The sequence below is a fragment of the Mytilus trossulus genome, chromosome 6, assembly GCF_036588685.1.
Source record: "Mytilus trossulus isolate FHL-02 chromosome 6, PNRI_Mtr1.1.1.hap1, whole genome shotgun sequence".
Lineage (NCBI taxonomy): Eukaryota > Metazoa > Mollusca > Bivalvia > Mytilida > Mytilidae > Mytilus > Mytilus trossulus.
This window is the reverse complement of record NC_086378.1, coordinates 37,503,934-37,527,138: the sequence shown is the minus strand read 5'-3', so window position 1 is coordinate 37,527,138 and position 23,205 is coordinate 37,503,934. Positions and strand designations below refer to the sequence as shown.

General features: G+C 31.4%; 2 protein-coding genes across 3 annotated transcripts in view; one reads left to right on the top strand and one right to left on the bottom strand.

Annotated features, from left to right (window-relative positions):
• Nucleotides 1-212: 212 nt before the first annotated feature.
• Nucleotides 213-20,915, bottom strand: LOC134721279 (beta-catenin-like protein 1). Its single transcript, XM_063584162.1, has 16 exons — nt 20,774-20,915; nt 14,726-14,881; nt 12,920-13,026; nt 11,961-12,100; nt 11,445-11,542; nt 10,874-10,967; nt 9,145-9,236; nt 8,000-8,072; nt 6,529-6,587; nt 5,708-5,856; nt 4,853-5,031; nt 4,478-4,575; nt 3,615-3,695; nt 2,775-2,906; nt 1,575-1,647; nt 213-623 (listed from the first exon to the last, which is right to left on the bottom strand). Exons 1-16 carry the CDS (start codon nt 20,813-20,815, stop codon nt 535-537), a joined length of 1,662 nt encoding a protein of 553 aa, XP_063440232.1. The 5' UTR covers nt 20,816-20,915; the 3' UTR covers nt 213-534.
• The window catches only part of LOC134721274 (zinc finger CCCH domain-containing protein 18-like), a 25,807-nt gene continuing 23,500 nt past the window's right edge, over nt 20,899-23,205 (top strand). For both annotated transcript variants that reach the window (XM_063584147.1, XM_063584146.1), the window contains exon 1: nt 20,899-21,097. The gene's annotated coding sequence lies outside the window, so the exon portion shown is untranslated. The remainder of the gene's footprint in view (nt 21,098-23,205) is intronic.

The window sequence follows — 23,205 nt, the reverse complement described above, 5'->3', positions numbered from 1 at the left end:
ATTTCAATTATTGCCACTGAAATTTCATGAACATCTTACAAATACATAGTCTCATAAAATATCAGGTCATAGATTCTACCTACGATATTCAGTTTGCAAATTTGCCCTATGTTTTTTTTAAAAGAGAGACCATGTTCTATGCCTACATCATTTACATAAAATTACTATTGTTGATTTGTTAAAACTGGGCATAAATAATACCAGAACAAGTATACATTTTCATGATTTATTGATACCTACTAACATCCATAACAAGTTATTTGACCTACCATACATGGCCAGCTGATAACATTAAATTTTCATATTTTCACAATTTTGTGATGTAAAGCTCATAGGTGGAATAATTTTGACTGTCTCTATACACTGTTCCTGAACTGCAAATAAGAAATTTGACAGTATCACAGATTTATATGTTGTCAATTTTAAATATACTCTTAACAATACATCATATTGACATAAGTCACTGTTATTTTTGTGTTTGACTTGGATTAACACATTTATTTATCCTTGTTGTTTAAGGTTTTGTCAATGGTTTCAGAATTTATCCACTAGTTGTAATATTCTGTCCTGTTCTTGTTCTTTGGCCTCTGGATCTTTTGCATCACCAATATTCCCTGCATATTCTGAAAGAACAAAAATCAATAAGAGGTTTAGCTAGCTATAAAATCAGGTTTAATTCACCATTTTATATATGAATAAATTCATGTACAAAGTCAGGAATATGACAGTTATTATCCATTAGTTTGATGTGTTTGAACTTTTGATTTTGCCATTTGATTTTTGTTATTTTACTATCAATAGGAAACTGGAAATTTCAAGTAATGAAAATAAAAATGTTTGATATTTTTTTTAAAACATATGACATTGATGACAAATATCTCATTTAAATCATTGCAGAACTTAACAATAAGAAACTATATATGAGCCTTTAAAATCCTTGATATATTTTTTGTCATTCAAAAGTTCTCATCTCATCATTCTAAATGCTTTTTTCCTGCCACTGAATCAAAACCTTAATGAAATTTACTTAAATCTGAAGCAAAGTAAGGAGCCTGTAATTCAGTGGTTGTTGTTTGTTGCTGTATATATATTTTAATTTTTGAACATAAATTGGTTCTTTCTGTTTGAATCATCTAACATTTTGACATGTTCAGGTCTTTATAGCTTGTATGCGATATGGATTTTGCTCATTGTTGGAGGTTGTACAGCCATAGTTGCTAAAATCTCCATCATTTGGTCTCTGATTGATGGTGGTCTCATTTGTAATCATATACAAATTTATATTTTTATACAATGACAGCAATGATTACCATGCATATAAAAACTTATACACATATTGCTGTCCGATTGATTTTTACTCCACATATCTTTTTACAAACAAACTACAGTGACAGTGTGCTTGAAAATAAGGTACTATGGCACTCATGAATATCAAAATGATGTATATCTAAATATTGGTTAACATGCTTTTCTGTGAGTTTCATAATTTGATTTTAACACTGACTGTGATATTTTCAAAACAAATTGTGATTCACCTACCACTGAAATGTTTACCATTATAAAAGGTGACCTACCTCTCATAATACTTCTGATTGACTTTATAGAACCCCCTCTCATATTTAAAATCTGCATCACTCTTTGTTTAACCTGCAATATAACTACAGTTTTAAGAACAAGGGAACAATTTTTATGTTATCAATCACATTAAGTCTTAATATCAAGGAATTACCATTAACTACAGACTAAACACTAAATACTTTCTTTACAAACTATATATGTTAAATTTCATTATTTCTGTTCTTCAAAGAAATTCCTTCAGTTTTGTTTACAATACCATATGACCATTATGTTGTTCATTTATTGTGTATAAGTCATATTTGCAAATGTAGGTGCGCAGGTATTTTGGGGTATGTAGCATCTTTTGTTCAGGAGGGATTGTTCAATAATCTTTTCACAACATAACAAGGACCAAGATGTCTGATGTGGTCTGTAAAGACCTGATGACACATGACAGACTCCTGGTGGTGCTTACTATGACTCAAATAGCACACCAAGATTGCTGTTAATTCTAATAATTTAGTTAATTGACTAATTATGGTTGTTCTTTAAGATGCAGAAAAATCACTAACTGACTTCAGAAAATTATCAAATGAGTTGCAAATTTGTCAGGAATAAAATTGAGAATGGAAATGGGGAATGTGTCAAAGAGACAACAACCCGACCAAATAAAAGAACAACAGCAGAAGGTCACCAACAAGTCTTCAATGTAGGGGGAATTCTCGCACCTGGAGGTGTCCTTCAGCTGGCCCCTAAACAAATATATACTAGTTCAGTGATAATGAACGCCATACTAATTTCCAAATTGTACACAAGAAACTAAAATTAAAATAATACAAGACTAACAACGGCCAGAGGCTCCTGACTTGGGACAGGCGCAAAAATGTGGCAGGTTAAACATGTTTGTGAGATCTCAACCCTCCCCCTATACCTCTAACCAATGTAGAAAAGTAAACGCATAACAATACGCACATTAAAATTCAGTTCAAGAGAAGTCTGAGTCTGATGTCAGAAGATGTAACCAAAGAAAATAAACAAAATGACAATAATACATAAATAACAACAGACTACTAGCAGTTAGCTGACATGCCAGCTCAAGACTTCAATTAAACTGACTGAAAGATTATGATTTCATCATATGCACACTATATTCCGATTAGCTTTTGCACCAGTTTTTACTCCTAAATTTAACTACATGTATATTTCTGTTTACATACCGATGAAGGTCCAGTGGCACATATTTCAAGCATAATGTAATCTACCAGCTGTAAAGTAAATAAACCAGCTTCTAAACGTCTGATATAAAACTCATCGTCATCTTCTATTTCTTCTCCTCTGTTTTTCATTCTCTGAAAACAGAAGCAAAAAAGATTTGAACAAATATAATGGTGAGATAAATCTGTTGCCAAACTTTTTGATGCAAAAGATACTGTGGATTCATTAATATATATTGGATACAAATTTTCATGGATACAGGGAAATCCCAAATTTTACGTTCAACGAATTACAATTTTTTTAAAAGAAATGTAGCAGATTTAACAAAACAACAAAATTTAATATCAACGAAAATGCAAGTTTTCCTCAATCCACGAAAAATTGGACCCCAAAAAAAGGAATTAATCCACAGTAGCTTATATTCTTCACAACAGGACTGTACCAATAACTTCATTCCTCATTATTGCAAAATAATCTAAATTCCAATTTCATATCTAGACTTTAAAATTCAGATAAATCCAATGAAAAACATTGTACTTCTTGCAATAGTTTTTTTTTTTATATTATCAACTCCAGAGCATATGATTTTTTTGTCAGGTTACCAACTCTGTCATAGGATATTCTGGTACTCGGTTAAGTAAGAGCAACTAACAGAAGTAAAATTATGCTTACAATTGGTGCAATAAGATGTAAATTCAAGCTTACATTTGGTGCAATTAGTTGGTTTTTTTTGGTTATGTATAGAAAATATGAAATATTTAACAGCCACCCAAAAATTGCATCGATTGTAAGCTACATTTTAAATACTTTTTTAAATTACATAATTTGAAAAAGTCGTTTACCTGTTTTTCTCTCTCGATCTGATCATCTACTGTCCGTACTTTATCAAGGTATTTGAAATGGAGTTCTAACAATCTTTCTACCTGCAATTTGCAATAGTACAATTTTCTTATCAATGCCAAAAACATATCTATTTCCATCAAAATTAAAAATTATTGCAACTTCCAATAATATGATGTTAAAAAAAATTAACATAGTTTAAATTATAACTATCAACTATGAATAATTGCATGCTGAAAATTATAAATAAGGCTATTGAATTATCCGAAATACTACACCTAAGTAGACATCCATAAGAATATATATTAATCGTCCATTAATACCACACCATATTTTTCCCAAATAATTTGTATTAGAAAATAAAAACACCATAAATCAGAAAGAATAAAGTTCCATTCTATGCTTTATTAAAAAGAAAGTTTAAAATAATTTGGCAACTACATACCAATGTATTTTTTTATTCATAGCCATCTGGTCACATTTTAAAAGTTATTCAAATTTAGAATATGGGAGATAACTCCTGAGTGACAGAAATATCAATTGTTTCTTATCATAATTGATTTAATATTTAGTGAAATGTGACATCATGCATATTTCAAAACAGATTTTATTCTTTTATAATCTCTTTCCCTAACTGGAAAGTTAAATTCATGCTCTATGTTGTCAACTGCTCCATCTCACTAAACTGTATAGAAAAATGGTGTATTTCTGTTTAGCCTACAATCCGTCCATATGCCATTGAAAAGTGGACTAGTATACATAAAATTGGTAGTTCTTGGTAGATTACAGAGAATCATAACAGTATTATTAGATGTACAAATGTATCAACTGTATACTAAATACATTTATTGAATAGCAATTTTACCTTTTCGTGATCATTTTCTGTATACTTATTGACCAGTCTTTGCCTTTGAGTAGCCTGACAATTTTTCATCATTGATGCAACTATAGATGTTATGTGTTCTGAAATAAATGATATAAATTTGTTATATGCTATTTTGACCTGAAGGCTACCTTTGCATTTAAATTTTTATTTAAAAAAAAAATGACAACTCATACTCTTTTTCTAAAATCAAAACAAAAGTGAGTAATTGGAAATATAAAATTTGTCAATGAAAGTATAATTACAATGATTTTTTGTACAAAGCTAAACATATATTGATTTTTTTAAGTTAGCATTTTGACTATATAGGTTATAACCTACAAATAACATTTTTTTTATTTTTAAGAAAAAAAATACCTTCCAGTTCCTCTGAAGATGGTCCTGCTTTTGCCTGTTTTGGTGTTTTCATAAACAAAGGAAAGATTGTTCGCAAACCAAGAATGTCAACAAATTTTTGTGAGTTATCTGATCCCTCTGGTCCAGACATTGCATGATTTAATACTTTTATTGCACTATTTCTGGACAGTTTCTTTTCTCTGAAAAAGATAAAAACAAAAATTATTCATAGATACCAAGCTGTGAAAAGTAAAGCCAGTATAAAAAAAGTAAATAAAAAAAAAGCTTCCTTTAGATCTTTTATCTAATGTTTATAACAAAGGTATGAATTTAAAAGTAAAGATTAAGGAAGGCCAATAAAGCTTAAACTAAATTGAAGGCTTACCTAGTCTATATTTGCCTTTCTTATCAATTAGAGTACCACTACAAAACTTATAATATATTTCTTGAATTCCCCAATAAGTAAACTTAAATCAGTGTGTATAAACTGTGAAGCTTTAAAAGTAGATCAAAATGACCCACTTTTTTCCCTATATGTCTTTTTATTGCATTTAATATCTGTCTGGAAGATATTTTTTCATTTCTCCTTACTTTAGGGCACCTCTGTACAAGTTAAGATGAACCTGACCTATAATTAACAGGACAAAGTCAATGAAGTAAAAAAGTAGGTGACACTTTCCAACTTTTGCATGAACTAAACAGTTTGTGTGTTTGTTTGAAGGTTGATGTTTAACATCACTTTCAGCATGTTTGCTATATCATGTTGGCCAGGTTATATTGTAAGAAGCAGTTGACGGAAAATAGAAAGACAGACATGGCGTCAAGTGGAACCATATTTTAGTTTCTTATGTTTGTGAAATAGGAAATAAAACTCACCTTAACATGAGATTCATTAACTGCAAACCTTCTCCACGTAAAAACTTTGCCCTATTTTCTGTCCTCATTAAACATGAGCACATTGAATCAAACAGATTTTCCATGTATTCTAATTCTTCTTTATTTGATGGATCATTTCTTTTGTATGACTAAAAAAGAAATCAAAATTAGTATAAAGCCATATATCACTACTTTTATCTAAATTCAGAGTAAGAATTCTAAATGCAAAAAATGTAGACGTGTTGTACAATTCTATCTTCAGTCAACATGGTATGATTTAACAGTCACAGTTAAAAAAGCGATGGATCCTGTAACACATAACACTTCCAACTAAACTTATCAATAATGGTGCACATCATACTACATATCAACTAGTCTGTTTTTCATTTGAATAAAAAAAAAAGATTTTTTGCTCTTGAATAGCACTCCCTGGCTAGAGATATAAGGGTGATATCACTAATCATATTTTACCCCGCCACATTTTAGCGCCTGTCTCAAGTCAGGAGCATCTGGCCTTTGTTAGTATTGTATGTTTTTTTTAGTTCATTTATATGTTTTAAAGTTAAGTGTGATATCCATTTTCACTGAACTAGTACAAAATTGTATTAAGGGGACAAGCTGATGCTTGGCTCTGAGTGCAGGGTTTTCTCATGTGTTTGAAGACCCATCTGATTGTTTTCTGCCCTTTGGTCAGGTTGTTGTCTCTGTGACAATTTTCCCAATTTCCATTCTCAATTTAATATATGCTATATATATTTAAAGCTTTCTGTTAAAACATAAAACAATCTTAAGAAATATAAAGATAAAGGAAACTGACTTACAGCTAACTGTTGCAATAAAACATCAATACCATCAAATTCACCGATTAGTAATCTATTTTCTGAAGAAGAAAAATACATAGCATTTTCAAATATGTTGACGACATATGTGTGATGTGCACTGGATATGTATCATATATTCCATGAAAGTCTAACAACAATATATAAATTATATATTGAATATGTATTAGTGATTTTGAATAAGTAAGATTTTTCAGATTGATAATCTCTGAAAAAAAATACAAAGTTTTTTTTTAACTTTTTTTATAATAAAAACCTGTGAAACAAGATTGATATCAGAATCTTCTTAAAACCATAAGTTAATTTGCAAATGGGATATTGTCATCAAGTAGCTGAAACTGATACAGAAATGTATATTTGGCAGATTTTCTGTGATGCTAAATGATGATAACAGGTTTGCACAGAATATTTTACCGTAGATGGATTTTGCTATATTTTAGGTACTTTTAATAATATAGATTTTTAACTGTTTTGGTTCTTATACATTCATGGCTTTCAAATATTTGCCTTGACTGTTTTGGATGAAGGTAAATCCAGAAAAGCACTCAAGACTCATGAAATTAGTAACGCGGTGTCCTTATTTTTTTCAGCATTTGGTACATAGAGAATAATACATGGCAAAATACGTATCATATGTCGTATCATCCCGAGACATCAATATCAGCCCAAGGGCCTTTAGGCCCGAGGGATGATATTGGTCGAGGGTGATACCGCATGTGATACGGATTTTGCCATGTATTATACGCTTTATCATATGTTTCAACAGAAGAGTATTACATGAACTGTTTTCTGATCCATAGCACTGGGTTACCTTCAGTTCTATTTTTGTCTTGTTTCAAAGGTCTTAAAAGAACTGATCAATTACTAATCCGAAGCACCTTGGTTACCTTACAATTTGCGTGCTGTTGATTTAAAAATATTTTGTTTATTTTTGTAATTTTTACAGTTGCATTTAGTGTGCCAAAAACTATGAAAACTTGACGTTCATGACGTCACATACAATATGAAAACGACGTTCGTGATGTCACATACCAAACAATGACGTCATTAAAAAAAAATTGAGGAAATTTTTTTTTGAGCAAAAAAAAAGTAAAACTAACTTTATGTAAAAAAAAAAAAAAAAAAAAAGTAGGGGTGTGATAAAGGATAGGGGTGCGATAAAGGGTATGCGATAAAGGGCAGGGGTGTGATAAAGGGTATGCGATAAAGGGTGCGCATCAAAGTTGCGCGATATGGATTAAACAGCAGGCTATTTATCACATATGCAAAACTACTGTATTTACTACTAAACATATGATAAATTTGAATAAATGTGTATTTCAGGTCACAGACAGGGTATATATTGTGATAATCATATCTGAAGATATATATTCCCTAAGCTGGGAATGTCACATCACTTTATATCCTGTCTAAGACCAGAATAACATATAATAATATTAATCATAATACAAACCATCACTGTTCTGTAGGATAATAGCTAAAATTTCACTGGCGTACAACTTATTTGCATCAAATGGTATTTTGGACTGAAAATAAACATATATTTTGTATAAATTTGTTATAAATTGAGTTAACTGTATTCTAAAGAATAAAATACACATGGTGATATTTTGTTTGCTAAATATATTATTACTGAATACCATTTTGACAGGCTTTGAGATACTAAAAGGACTTACTATTAGAATGTATAAATTTCATTTTAAACAAGAAATCCTGTCAGACACTTCTTTTTCTTACTGTGACAAACTTTTTGTTTACACATGTACAGGGGATTCTTTATTGTTATATTACAAATTATAGGTTGCATTTCTGTAAATATTGACAATGCAATTTCCCATAGGAACTCCTTTTACGGCTAAAACTGTACCACTTTTACTATGAAGTTTTGAAAAAAATATTATCCTAGAATTGAAAGTTCATATGCACCACAATTTTTTTCAAAGGTCAAAATATAGGGCTGCGTGGCATATTTTCAACGTTTATATGCCCTGAACTTCTCAGAGTTTAAACTAACACTGATTTTCTTTACTACCCCTACCTCGAATGAAAGGTTACCACAGATTTCAATGTAATCAATATGCACATGTTTATTAACTGGTAACATTCCCAAGTTATGTCTCTGGGAGATGGAACACAGAGAGCATAGCTGGGAACCAGTATGTAAACAAAATTAATTTTCTATGAATATTCAAGATCTCCCCAAAAGAGGCGTGTTTTGAGAAACAGCTGTATCTACAACGTGCAACCTATAGGACTTGAATTAAATTACATATATTTACATTAGAATATATCACTTGATGTAAAGAATAAAATCCATAAAGCATTTGAAGATCACCAACTATGTGAAAGCAAGCTAAGGAGAGTAATTTGCCGTTTAAGAATCTAATGCATTCTTGGCAATGTTCAAAAGTGTACATCAAAACATTATGATTGGTTAAAAACATCCCAATCAACAGAAATTCAACCAATGGTGTGAAGTTTTTTTTTATTTTGGGTATGAACAATGAACAATGAAATTACCCATAGGCCTTCAGATTTTGAATTGACCAATTGTCTTTAGGGCTATTGTGTAACAAATGTGTCTGAATGGTTTCTTACTTTGATTCTCTTTAGTAACCAGACCATTAAACCTTGCTGTGCTGCCTCTGAACAACATTCAGGTCGGAATTCTGTCACATTTTCTATGATTGCTGAAAAAAGACAATCAAATCATCAGACTATAATAAAAAAGACAAATGACATGCTAAAGATTCAAAACACACATTGAAAAGTAAAAGTTCCCACACAGTTGAGTAACAAAAACATATAATGCATTTTTAAATTTGTGAAATACAGATAGGTTTTAATGAAATTTATGAGGAATTTTGGTCCTCAATGCTCTTCAACTTTGTACTTTATTTGGCCTTTTTCACTTTTTTTATTTAAGTGTCACTGATGAGTCTTTTGAAGACGAAACACATGTCTGACGCAAATTGAAATTTTAATCCTGGTATCTGTGATGAGTTTATCTTCAACTGCAACAGATAATTCAACATGTAAATTTTAAAATACATATACGAATATTGATAGAAATTATTTACTTTGAGCAACTTCAAGTATTTGATTTGTATTGCTTTTGATTATTTGGGATAAGTGAGAGGTTTAGCTAGCTATAAAACCAGGTATAATCCACCATTTTTTACTTAATAATGCCTGTACCATATAAGGAATATGATGCAAGTTGTTATCCATTTGTTTGATGTGCTTAAGATTTTGAATTTGAATACAGACTTTCCACTTTGATTTTTCCTTGGAGTTCAGTAGTTTTGTTAATTAATTTTATACTACATACTAACACCTACATAAAGTATTATGTAACTTGATACTATATAATTATACCTACATAAAGTATTATGTAACTTGATACTTTATAATTATACCTACATAAAGTATTATGTAACTTGATACTATATAATTATACCTACATAAAGTATTATGTAACTTGATACTATATAATTATACCTACATAAAGTATTATGTAACTTGATACTTCATAATTATACCGTATTATGTAACTTGATACTTTATAATTATACCTACATAAAGTATTATGTAACTTGATACTTTATAATTATACCTACATAAAGTATTATGTAACTTGATACTTTATAATTATACCTACATTAAGTATTATGTAACTTGATACTACATAATTATACCTACATTAAGTATTATGTAACTTGATACTTTATAATTATACCTACATAAAGTATTATGTAACTTGATACTTTATAATTATACCTACATAAAGTATTATGTAACTTGATACTTTATAATTATACCTACATAAAGTATTATGTAACTTGATACTTTATAATTATACCTACATAAAGTATTATGTAACTTGATACTACATAATTATACCTACATTAAGTATTATGTAACTTGATACTATATAATTATATATATACCTACATAAAGTATTATGTACACCTTTATACTATATATTTATACCTACATAAAGTATTATATAACTTGATACTACATAATTATACCTACATAAAGTATTATGTAACTTGATACTACATAATTATACCTACATAAAGTATTATGTAACTTGATACTACATAATTATACCTACATAAAGTATTAAGTAATTTGATACTACATAATTATACCTACATAAAGTATTATATATAACTTGATACTACATAATTATACCTACATAAAGTATTATGTAACTTGATACTACATAATTATACCTACATAAAGTATTAGGTAACTTGATACTACATAATTATACCTACATAAAGTATTAGGTAACTTGATACTACATAATTATACCTACATAAAGTATTATGTACACCATCAGCTTCTTCTTTATTATTTTCATCCAGTCTTTCTAAATTCTGTACTAAAATTGCAACAACTTGCTTTTCTAACTGTAACATAACAGAATAAAACAACTTTTACCTAAGGTATCTAGACCATACAATATTTTGTGTTGTAAAAAATAGGACTTGATGTTTTATACAAAGCCTAAATTGCATAACATTATCATACATAAGAAAACTTAGGTATCATTTGTCATCTGGACAATTTTTAAAAGACAGATGACCATGGAATGGCCATGTCCTTACTGTGACCTATAGTTGGTAATTGCTGTGTTATTTAGTCTCTTGTGAAGAGTTGTCTTATTGGCAATCATACCACATCTTCTTTTTTATATGGTTATATCTTTTTTTTTTTAAATATATGAGTACCTTTTTGTATTTGACCTCAATTTTGAACCATATACCATTATATAATCTAAAATGTTCTATAATGTCTTTTTGGAATCTTTTAGAGCAAAACTTACCCCCTTGACAAAACCCCTCATAGGACAAAAACAAAATATGTGATATTTCTCGTATACTTACCAAACTATCTACTACTGCAGTTGCTCCTTCTTCACTTTCATTTAATGTATCTACATCTGTTAACTCTTGTATAAGATCCACCACAGCTATTGATACATGTAGGTAACATTAAGGAAATAACTTTAATAAGATTTTTAAGTGTTAACCTATCCCCATTGTAAAATGACTAACACAAAAAATCAATGACTCACCAATATCAACAATTAAGACTTACATTAAAATTAAAAAAACAAAACCCTGCTATTATAAACCATAATTATATCAATTAATTGATTGTTGGTGTTTTAACACCTAAAGTGCCACATTTTTCCTATTTGGTGGTGGTCAGTTTTTATAGGTGGAAAAAGCCAGGAGAAAACCATTAACCTTCGAAAGGAAAACTGACAATCCTTGTCAATTACCAAAGGGAGACGAGTGCAACAAGGCAGCATGATTATATCAAGGTTTTAATCTAAAAAAAAAATTCTTATCTTTAATATTTTCATTTCTGAAAGTTATTTTCTTTATAAAGGATATCAGTATTTTCATGTGCTAACAACTGTAAAAGTGACTGTACTGTGTTCAGATCTACTAAGATATGATATAAATCTGGTGCTGTAGCAATAACATGCATCTGTTGGATAATCTCATTTACTTCTATTTCTGAATCCATAAATCTATCAAAAGAAATAGAAAAGTGACAAATGATTAGAAGAAAATATTATAAAGAAAATATTAGATATACAACCCTTTGAATACTGTAAGTCATTTCATATACGGTAATCATATAATCATAATTACTATGGATTATTTATTTTTCATTGATACTTGATTTAGTTGTACATGTATTACCAAAGTCTACAAACAAGCTTATAAAAAATGTGTACTTTGATGAAAATTCTATTAGGTCTCTTAAATAGATATAGGAAGATGTGGTGCGAGTGCCAATGAGACAACTCTCCATCCAAATAACAAATTATAAAGGTAAACCATTACAGGTTAATGTACAGCCTTCAACACGAAGCCTGCCTATTAATTGTTCTGTGTTTATCATATTTACTAAAATAGCAATACATATTTTCGCCGATACTTTATTTCACGTTTTACTCTTTCTAGACCACTTCCCGGCTTTTTAATTTAGTGATTTGCTTATTAAACTGAAGAAGTTAAATCAGGAAAGACCAAAGTTTTACATATTCCAAATGATTAATTTTTCGCGTTATTTTTCTACTCTCGAAAGTAACGAAAATAAATCACTTGCAAAGATAAGTTGGTTTACAGCAGTTCACTTCTTCACTGTACTTTGACAAGTATTTTTATCTCATTAATTTTTTTGCATTGATTCTTGCTTCTCAGTTTATTGTAATTGAAAACATTCTGATGCAGTAAATGCTCTTTTTTTAACAACTGTATATGTGTGTATGTTCTATGCATAATATAGTCTACAACATTGATATCAATGATGTGCCTTTCTGAAATTACTTTTCTAAACATACTTCTCTGGTAAATCTGGATATTTGATTCTCTGTTCTTGATTTTTATAAACTCTTTTCTCAAAGTTCAGTAACATCTTTTTTAAGTTTGTCTCATCCAAAGCTTCTGTCTGGAAAAAAAACCCAACAGAAACCCAAATTAAATAAAAATCCAACCATTTATCTTTAAATACATAACTGTGGGAATTTTTTAAAAGCATTTTCAGTGATCCATGTTTTTTTTTTAACATTTTCAGTGACCTATGTATTTTTTAGCATTTTCAGTGACACATGATTTCAACAGCAGGTATGAAGACATTTTCTTCAATGCTGAAGTTAAAACCTCATTGATACGCTGCATTCCGAAAAAAGGGTTTTTGAAAAAAATTATAACAGAAACAAAATATATATTTTAGATTATATAGAAAGTAATATAAGAATATAAGTTAAGGGTTACCAAGAAGATGTAAAAAGTATACAGTATTGATGTTACACTATTGTCTCAGATAAGGTAGAAGGCTTGGTACCATTTAAACGATTAATTCAGCTGCAATTGTTTACACCTGTCCTAAGTCAGAATCTGATGTTTGATCAGTAGTTATCTATTGTTGATGTGGTTCATAAGTGTTTCTCTTTTTTTTCATATAGATTAGACCGTTGGTTTTCCCGTTTGAATGGTTTTACACTAGTATTTTTGGGGGGCCCTTTATAGCTTGCTGGTTGGTGATAGCCAAGTCTCTGTGTTGAAGACCATACCTTGACCTATAATGGTTTACTTTTATAAATTGTGACTTGGATAGAGAGTTGTCTCATTAGCACTATTACTATTCAGCTGTAAACTTGATACAAACAATTATGACATGGTATATGACACAAATTGAGCAAGATATACCAAAAAGCAGGTTATTTTCGCGAGGTGTAAATTTTTGCTTATTTTTGTGGATAGAACAAAATCGCCAAAATTAATTGATAATTTAAAAGTGCACATGCAAAGGTATTGATGAAAGTTTTGAATCCACCAAAATATTTTGCATAACTTATTCAAGTTAAATTGCGAAATTTCACACCAGTGAAGAGAGCCACATCTCTTGCACGTTAAAGACACCCTTGTAGATTTCGAAAAAGAGTAGGCTAATGCCGCTACAAGGCAGCACTCGCACCTGCAAAGTGGAAAGGGATTAATATAAGTTGCAAAACTTGTTTCCCAATCCACTATAAATAAATATGTTTAAACTAACAACCAGCTATACAGTACTTTCCTTTTGTTGCCATGTTAAAGGCCCAAGTGCCCAAATTTCTTCATAAGTCAAACAAAATTCATTTTATTGTAATAATACTGAATACTAAATTTCAGAAAAAGGGCTTTTCTGAATAATTTCTACATGTTTTTCTTTAAGCCTTACTTAATTCATAACTACAGCAGATTTCAGTCAGTATGTAGCTAATGGTAATATCTTTGTTTAGCTTGCTTGTTAGCTGAACTGTGAAGTCATTGTTAGGTAAGGTATACTACCCTCCTTTTAAAGTAGCTTAGTCCTAGAGTGATAGATTGGTTATCTGTTGGGCTAGTCTAGTATTAAAGGAGGGTAGTTTACCTAACCTAACAATGACTTCACGGTTCAGCTAACAAGCAAGCTAACCAAAGATATTACCATTAGCTACATACTGACTGAAATCTGCTGTAACACCTATTTAGGCTATCTTTTCAGACTTGTGTGTATTCCATGTTCCAATTTACTTGTGGTGGCCAAGGGAGGTAACTCAAACTCATGTTAAGTTATTCAAAACTTATCTATACTAAACATGACAAGAAGAAGCTGCTATTTGTACCTCTGGTTCATTGTCCAACATTTCCAATATTTTTTCTCTTTCTTCATCAGTAATTCCTTTTGGTTCTTCTCTCCTTCTTTTGTCATAATCTCCATTTTCATAAGCAGCATCACTTTTTCTTTTTATACTTGGATTTTTAGAAGATGATTTATCAGCCTAAAATGTTAAAAAAAATAACATTTCAGATTATAAAATTTGTAGACAACTACAAATAGATTGAGTAATGTATAAAATCATGTCAAGTATTTTATTTTTACTTTTTTGTGACATTTACATTTTTAAATACATGTAGCAAATAATTTCTACAGCGCACCATTTTAAAACCTGCCAAGTTTTAAAAGTGCCCATTGGGGTTTTAGTGCACGACAACAATTTCAAAGGTTACAATTCTTTTCAACGTTTTTTGCACGTGCTGTTTTGTGGTCTAGAAAAAGTACATGTATCATATTTGTATGATGAGCTTTCAAGCCTTTTTATTAAGTTTATTTGCATGATTAATCTGTGTAAAAACCTCATTGAAGGTGAAAAATCAACTGCCATGTTCACGATTTTACAATTCTGACTTACGCGTAGAGGAAAACAACACAATTTCAAAATCTAGCATGTTAGAATAATCTTGAGAGAAAACGTTTTTGGTTGGCTAATTAATTTGATCACCAGAAACACAGAATTTGATTGTCTGAACACAATTGTCTTCCCTTGGACACAGTTCAAATCGGGAACGATCAAATTATTTGTGTACATTTTCACAAAATGGTATTTTAAGTGTTTTTCATGGTCATGATTGCGCAATCATGACAAAGGGTCAAAATAGTGTAGTACACGCCTAAATCGTGAAAGTTGACAGGTATGCATTTTGTCGAAACTAAGGTAAAACACAAAAACTTAACACTGTGCAATGAACCGTGAAATTAAGGTCATGGTCAAATAAAACATGCAGGACTGACATATAGATCATAAAATATTTCCATACACCAAATATAGTTGACCTTTGGCATATAATAATAGATGAAAGGCCAAAACTCAAAAACTTAACTATAACCACTAAACCATGAAAATGAGGTCAAGGTCAAATGACATCTGCCTGCTAGACATGTACAGCTAACAATCATTCCATACAACAAATATAGTAGACCTATTGCATAAAGTATAAGAAAAACATACCAAAATACAAAAACTTAATTATAACCACTAAACCATGAAAATGAGGTCAAGGTCAAATGCAAGGTACGCACATACCAAATATAGTTATCCTATTACTTATAATAAGAGAAAATTCAACATTACAAAAAATCTGAACTTTTTTTTTAAGTGGTCACTGAACAATGAAAATGAGGTCAAGGGCATTGGACATGTGACTGACGGAAACTTCGTAGCATGAGGCATCTATCAAGTATGAAGCATCCAGGTCTTCTAGCTTCTAAAATATAAAGCTTTTAAGAAGTTAGCTAACGCCGCTGCCGCAGTAGCCGCAGGATCACTATCCCTATGTCAATCTTTCTGCAACAAAAGTTGCAGGCTCGACAAAAAATCACTAAATTTGTCAGTAGGATCTTTTAAGGTATGTTGAAACATTTTATTTATTTTGGAGTTTTATAAATAGACTTTAATGTTTGTATTGTTTTGCAAGCTTCAGTGGGATTGTCAACGTTAATAGTGGCTTTGTTCTTCAATTCTCAGTTGTGGTGTGAGTCAGCTTGAAAAGATTTCCGCTCGCACTATGTCATAACCACAATCTGTCCTCTTCCTCAAATCAACATGACAACAAATGCCAGTTGCAAGCAACAGTCGTGAACAGATTATACTAACAGGACTGGAAACCGTTAAACCAATCAGTGTAATAATATCTACTTCAAAACCATTAGAATGAGACTTTACCTGCACTTTTTATTGAGACCTGGGTAGCTTTTGTTATATGAATTACGGTGGATTCATTTAATTTCATGGGTACCAATTTTCGTGGATTAAAGAAAACTTATATGTTCGTGAATATTTCATTTCATGGTTTGCTGAAGTCTGAATATAAGCCTTTAGACAATTTGTTATTCATTGAATATTTAATATGGGGATAAAGTCCCCAATTACGGTAGAAAAATTAAAAAAAAGAAACCAAAAAAAATGAAAAATTTCTGGACAATTTCCTGAAATTTTCATTCTACTAATGAACTCTTTTTTCAATCCCCTCATCTGCACAGACTTATTAATTTAATAATTATTCTATATTTCAAATCAACCATTTATAACAGTTTTCTATTGGCTGACTTGTTTGCTGAAATCTATTGTTTATATATATGTACATGATGTACCGAATGTGTGACACAATAAACTGTCAATCAAAACAAAAAATCAATAATCCTGCTATTGGGGCATTGAAAGCTCATCAGATCAACCAGTTTCCAGTTATGTTACACTGCGTTAGTATAAAAGTCCCAGTTAAAACTCAGGGGTGTGGAAATATTTGTTGTGAGCACTTGACCCCAGGCAAGGGAAACCTAAAATTTTACTTGTCCGGAATTTTTTTTAATTGCCCTGATGATCCCAATAAATATTGAAGTTTTTCTTGTTAGCTAATATATGATTCTTACTTAGCACTGTTGTGCATCACAAACAAATGAAACCTAGGCTATGTGTAAAAAATTAGGAAAGTAGGAAATGGCCCGGTTAACATCAATGGGACAGAAACCTAACAGCAAACCAACCAATGAAATGACATGTAAAGGACAATTTTGCAGCAGTTTTTGAATTAAAATTTTGGCCAGTAGGTATATATACTAAATTTGAGGAAACTATAAAATAATAGATAAACTATTGATTTTGTGGTGTTTCTCTCAACTGACACACTCACACTTGATTTTTTCTTGATTATTTATTATTGACTTGATGGGAATTATAAGCGTCCCTTCTATTTTCCACTTTGACAACATATAATGTTATTGTTGACCTTTCATCTATAAATAAGAAAAAAACTTCATTTTTTTTCCGAATTACCATAGAGAGCCAGGGGCAATCTGAAATCCACAATGTCTGAAATTCTCGCAACCGTTTTTTTTTTTTTTTTTTAACTCAGTGTACTCCATTTGCATTAAAGTTTTCTACTCGACTCGTGACTCTTTTTGTCTTGCTTGCCCACATTTTTATTACGTATTTATCAATCTGAATCTCGATACAAAATTTAAAGAAATAAAACTTCCGGTAAAAGATGGATAAAACCTAATCGACGATCCCGGGTCAATGGACAAAGCCAATGCAATGTTAGGCAACTCGGGTTAGTATACTTATTTTTTATTTATTTTGGAAATCTATCTATTTCCGGTATCATGTTATTTTTATCGCCATGAACATTGATGTTTTTACTTGCTGAACATTGGTTTGTTTTACATAAATTAAACATCTTTATACATTTTGAAATGAATCTTATGTTTTTGTTGGATTTGAACTTTGTCTTGTATATTTTTTCACTTGTCCACGGGCAACCAAGACAAAAATAATTACTTGTCCGGTTGTTCAAATGTACGAGTCGGGCATAGCATTTCCACACCCCTGAAACTAATCATAAACATTGGGTATGTACTAAGAGGGACGAAAGATACCAAAGGAACAGTCAAACTCATTAATCTAAAACAAACTGATAATGCCATGGCTAAAAATGAAAAAGACAAACAGACAAACAATAGTACACATGACACAACATAGAAAATAAAAAAATAAACAACATGAACCCCACCAAAAACTAAGAGTGATTTCAGGTGCTCCAGAAGGGTAAGCAGATCCTGCTCCACATGTGGCACCCATCTTGTTGCTTATGTGATATCAAATCCTGTAAATAGTCTAATCCAGAAGGTCACATTCATGAAAGGGAAGGGGATTATAGTTACAACGTAAGGAACATATCCGATATCATATGTGAAACGGTTATTCCATAACGGTCAACCAACTCATGATGGCGTCCGTAAAATTTACGAAGGGATGATTTCAACTTCACCATTTGAAACTCTTGGTTTAATAGCTTCCTTGTGAGCAGCAACCCTCTATCAAGAAAATCATGATAGGAAATGCAAGCACCGGAATATCACATAAATTGGGAGATATATACCCCGTATGCAGGTGCTGCTGGAATGTTGCTACTTAGAAATGGAAAGTTCACAATTGGAAAGCTGAAATCATCTCTTTTGACGTAAAGTTTTGTTTTCAACCGACCCTCATTGTCAATTTCTAGATGTACATTTTTGTAAGTCAAGATATTTAACCAACTTAACTGTAGTATCCTTCATCTCTAGTTCAATGAGATAGACGTGTTCCACATAGTCACCAAATTTTGAATTATTTAGTGAAAGAACATCATCTATATAGCGGAAAGTAGAGTTAAAGGATATTGCTAACTTCGGGTCTCACTAATTAGCGACAACAAGCGTCAAGAAGCGACAACAAGCGTCAACAGGCGACAACAAGAATTATTTAAGCGACAACAAGCGACAAGAAGACTATGTAGAGACAAGAAGACTATTGAGCGACAAGAAACATTTTTTTTATTAGATATATATATAAAATTTGTATGTAATGTTTTTTTTTAAATATACGAGCAGATATGTCTAATTAAAATGTTTTATTATATAGATAGACGAAGAAATGAAACATTTGTGAGGAAGAAAGAGATTGTGAAGTTTATATTAGTATTAATCGGACCACAGATAAATTATCACGTTGTGATTGGTTAAACGCCGTCACGTGGTGACCCCCTATGAGACCGTATGGGGTTAGTAAGTTTCATATATGGGGTTCATGACACGTTAATGGCGACGTCATCTATTAATGTTGTTGTGTTTCATTGATTATTTTTCAACAACACGCCGCAGAAAAAGTCCAGCGTCCGATAAATTTGTTATACGGTTAACTACTGACCCCCTACAGATCCATAGAGGGTGAATGAAATTCATAGGGGACTCGGCCTCCGGCCTCACCCCCTTTGGATTTTACTAACCCTCTATGGATCCGTATGGGGTCAGTAGCGAACCATATAACTTAAAATATTGGTAGATGAAGAAATTAAACATTTGTGAAGAAGAAAGAGATTTAGCTTCATTTTTTTATTTTTAAATATGAAGAATATGTATGCATCTGTTTATCAAAGTCAAAGTATGAATAAACGAATGGAGATATATATGGAGCGGGCATAATGGAATATAATATTTTTATCAGTTTTAACTTTTTTGTCGCTAAAATTATTTTCTTTTGCATATTTATTGCAATAATTAATTTATTTAAAAAAATATGTTTTCTCGTCGCAAAATAGTTTCTTGTCGCTTGTTGTCGCTAAAATAATTCTTGTTGTCGCTTCTTGTCGCTTGTTGTCGCTAAAATTCTTGTTGTCGCTAATTAGTGAGACCGCTAACTTCTGATTTGTATCAATGTCAGACCTCACTGTCTTAATCCGTTTGGAAAGAGTGTCTACGTCTTCCTTCTTGCGCTTAGCCTTTTGCCTGGCATAATCCTCGAATGAATCCATCAAAATTTTAAAGTTGTATTTCCAATTGATGAATTTAGGCTCACAATATTTCGCACCTTTCGATAACACATTTGGTAGAGAAGTGTTATTAACAATGTTGAGGTCAGCGGTAATAAGATGTCCAGGATTATATGTGAATTGGGAACTAGCACAAGTGCAGTTAGGAGGTTTAGACTTGAAGTCGTCAATATTGAGATCCTGCAAAACGTGTTGGTAATTGAAAATTTTAGTTGCAATAGGTTTGTAATTGAGATACATGACAGGTGACGCATGTGAAGAAGGATCTGTAAAAGCTACAGGAGCACCTGAGATGAATCACAGTGTCCTAATGTTGTTTTCAGTTCTTAGCCATGTCATAATAATTTGTCAGTTTGCTTTTCTTTAAAAAAAAATCATTATTTTTATGTGTGTTAACTTTAAACCGATCTTCTTTTTAGATGACTTATATGTAAAAATCTTAAATTGGTTCTTGATAACAATGATTGTTATATTTCATTAAAAAAAAACACAATTGATTTGATACATGATATTAGTAAGGAATAAACCTTGTGGGACAAAGCCTTGGATAAAAGTTCCCCGACGTCCATGTTTGTTGCTGTAACTGGAAACTCTCTAGATTAAGCATTGAATCCACCCCAGATGCACGAAAAGATTATATTTTACGAAAGGATCCGCTTTCACTATTCCCACGTGTTCCGGTTGCGTCCAATGAAAATCGCTGAATGGCGACATCAATAGCTAACGAAAATGTGTCTATCTTGAACTAAAAATAAAGAAATAAGCACCTTTTTAAATAAAAGAGCATGAACCCTTCAAGTAAAAGATGAAAAGAAGTAATAATTCTATACAGCTGTAATTTTAGTAGTGTGGTAAGTACGCGCTGTCACCGTCCGTTCGTCTCTCGTTTCGGTATAAAAATACAAGAAAATTATATCGTGGTCGATAAACTTGCATGTTGTAAACGGTACAAGCTGTATGTTAAAGATATCTCTATTGTGTATATAAACATTTGTAAAGTTTTGGCGAAATTACCCTTAACAACATACGACACTCGGTAATGACCTTAGATAGGTATATTAGTGAAGGGGAGACAACTTCTGGTGCTTTAAAACCCATACATGACATCATCTTAACTTCAATATGTTGAGGATTACAAGAAGGCACATACTAGGGAAACAAATTAAAACTAAACATATTTACAATAATTTCAAGAAAAAACTTTTTTTTTAATTTTTGTATATAGATAAAAACATGGTTTGATTTAGCAATACATATGTGGTTTTGCACCAGACTTAAAAGCTTCTAAGTCTGGGCTACAGGCTACTTGGTATGTTAGGGAATTCCACAACCTTATTGTTCTAGGAAAAAATGAATATAAATGATAGTTTGTGGGAGAGAATGGCTGTATAAATTTATGTTCTTTGGATGGTATTAGGTATGTATTTACTGGGATGGAGACTAATTGGTGTTGAATTTTATATAGCATGGTGACGGATGCAAGATTTCTTCTTTGTTGTAATGTTGGCCATCTTAGATGTTCAAGCATGGCTGTTACACTGCTTTGATAGCTGTATTGGTTTAGTGTATACCTGGCAGCTCTTCTCTGTACCATTTCAATTTTATGTATTTGTTGTTTCTGCCAGGGGTCCCAGACGACACTACAGTATTCAATTTTTGGTCTTACGTATGTTTTGTAAGCCAGTTCTTTTGTTTTTATGCTGTTAGTTTTGACGTTTCTTTTAATAAATCTCAGTGATGCATTTGCTTTGTTCGTGATGTCATTTATATGAGAATTCCATGTCAGATCGTTTGTGATGGAAACACCAAGATATTTTGCTTTGTTTGTTGATTTTAAAATATGATTATGTAGTGTGTATTTATAGATGATTGGTTTATGTTTTCTTGTTATGTGGATGATTTCACATTTGTCTGGGTTAAAGGACATGAGCCATTCTTGCTCCCATTGTTCCAATTTATGTAGGTCTGATTGAAGGGTGTGACAGTCATCTAATGATGAGATTGTTAGATACACAATAGTGTCATCTGCAAAGAGGCGAACATTACTTTTGAGGTTGTCTGGCATGTCATTAATGTAGATTAAGAACAGACATGGCCCGAGAACAGAGCCTTGGGGAACGCCTGACAATACAGGACAACTATTTGATGTGTGACTGTCAACCACCACTTTTTGTGATCTATGTGATAACCATGCCTCTATCCAATTTGTTGTTTTGTTATTTATTCCCATGCGTTTCAGTTTAAGAATAAGTCTTTGGTGGTCCACCTTATCAAACGCTTTTGAAAAATCCATGACAACTACGTCAGTTTGTTTACCATTTGCCATATAATCAAGTATTTGCTGTGTAAAAGTTAAAAGTTGTGTTTCACAGCTAACTTTTGATCTAAAACCATGCTGCAGTGGATATAGTAAATCGTGAATGTCTAGATGTTTCATTATGGATGATACAATTATATGTTCTAGTGATTTACTAAGGATACAGGTTAGAGAGATGGGCCTGTAGTTTTCAGGTTTAGATTTTGCTCCCTTTTTATACGACCGCAAATTTCGTCGTCGTCCGAATACTTTTAGTTTTCGCACTCTAACTTTAGTAAAAGTGAATAGAAATCTATGAAATTTTAACACAAGGTTTATGACCATAAAAGGAAGGCTGGTATTGATTTTGGGAGTTTTGGTCCCAATATTTTAGGAATTAGGGGCCAAAAAGGGCCCAAATAAGCATTTTCTTGGTTTTCGCACTATAACTTTAGTTTAAGTTAATAGAAATCTATGAAATTTTGACACAAGGTTTATGACCACAAAAGAAAGGTTGGGATTGATTTTAGGAGTTTTGGTTTCAACAGTTTAGGAATTAGGGGCCAAAAAAGGGCCCAAATAAGCATTATTCTTGGTTTTCGCACAATAACTTTAGTTAAAGTAAATAGAAATCAATGAAATTTAAACACAATGTTTATGACC